The 1,023-nt window shown below is 64.6% G+C and overlaps 1 protein-coding gene across 1 annotated transcript in view; it reads left to right on the forward strand.

Moving 5' to 3' along the window:
• Positions 1–621: 621 nt before the first annotated feature.
• LOC104625870 (endothelin-converting enzyme 1-like) overlaps positions 622–1,023 on the forward strand; it is an 8,065-nt gene continuing 7,663 nt past the window's right edge. Inside the window, 1 exon segment of the mRNA XM_010293620.1 lies at positions 622–708. Coding sequence (XP_010291922.1) covers positions 622–708 — 87 coding nt within the window.

A 1,023-nucleotide genomic window follows, 5' to 3' on the forward strand; every position in this document is an offset into this window, starting at 1 on the left:
ACCCGTGAGGTTTCCCCTTGTTTTTCTGCTGGGGGGGTGAGATAAGAGCTGGGCACTGGCACACGATAACACCCGGGGGTCCAGGGAGCCAGGAGGGAGCCTGTCGGCCGCCTAAATTCACGGTACCGTTGCCTTTGGGTGCTCGGAGGGACCCCACGGGGTGTTTCGGGGTGCACACGGTTCGCAGACGGGGCGTGGAGCGCGAGCGAGCTGGTAGTTTCGGGCTGAAAAGCTATTTTCTCCGCTACCAGCCTTTCTTAGGTCCCTGGCACACCGGGGGGGGCCCTGGCACGGCGGGGGGTCCCTCACCCCGCTTGGGGCCGGGAGCCGGCGGAGGAGGATCCGGCTCTATTCCAGGCTGAAGGGGAGGTTGCACAACCCGGCCCCGGGGGAAAGCAAGGCGGGTTCGGGCTTCGCTCAGCTTTTGGCTCCGGCTTCATTGCTTTCCATAACCTTCCTCCGGCGTTTGTTTAGCGCTTTACTGCCCCGGAGCCATTCGGGATTTAGCTCCCCGGAGGAGGCGGCTTTAGAGGGTGCGTATTCCTTCCTCGCCCTCCTTCCTCCTCCTCTTCCTCAACCCCGAGCCGCTGAGCACCTTCGTTTGCCGGTCTCGCCGTGCAGATGTCGACCTACAAGCGGGCGACGCTGGACGACGAAGACCCCCTGGACTCCATCGGCGAAGGCGATGGGTACCCCAACGGCTTCCAGGTAGGGCTTCACGTGTGTTTTGGGGGAAAACAGGGGGGGTTTAGGTCCTGGCAAGCAGCAGGGTGGGGTTGCAAGAGAGTTTTCCACGCGGGGCCAGCCTTCCCGTGGGGCAAAGTCCGGCGTGGGCAGAGCTGCGTTGGCTCCCAGAGCCGCTGCCCTTTGCTCCCCTCCCGGCACCGGGAGCCGGCGACAGGGGAGCCTGTGGGGCCGGATCCTGGCTCGGTGCTTTGCAACACCCCAGCACCCAGTTTTTCCACGGACTGAACCCCTTCCTGGCGTGGCCGGGGTGAGCAATTATCGTGGCGGTGGGGGGCT

The sequence above is a fragment of the Phaethon lepturus genome, unplaced genomic scaffold, assembly GCF_000687285.1.
Source record: "Phaethon lepturus isolate BGI_N335 unplaced genomic scaffold, ASM68728v1 scaffold30128, whole genome shotgun sequence".
Lineage (NCBI taxonomy): Eukaryota > Metazoa > Chordata > Aves > Phaethontiformes > Phaethontidae > Phaethon > Phaethon lepturus.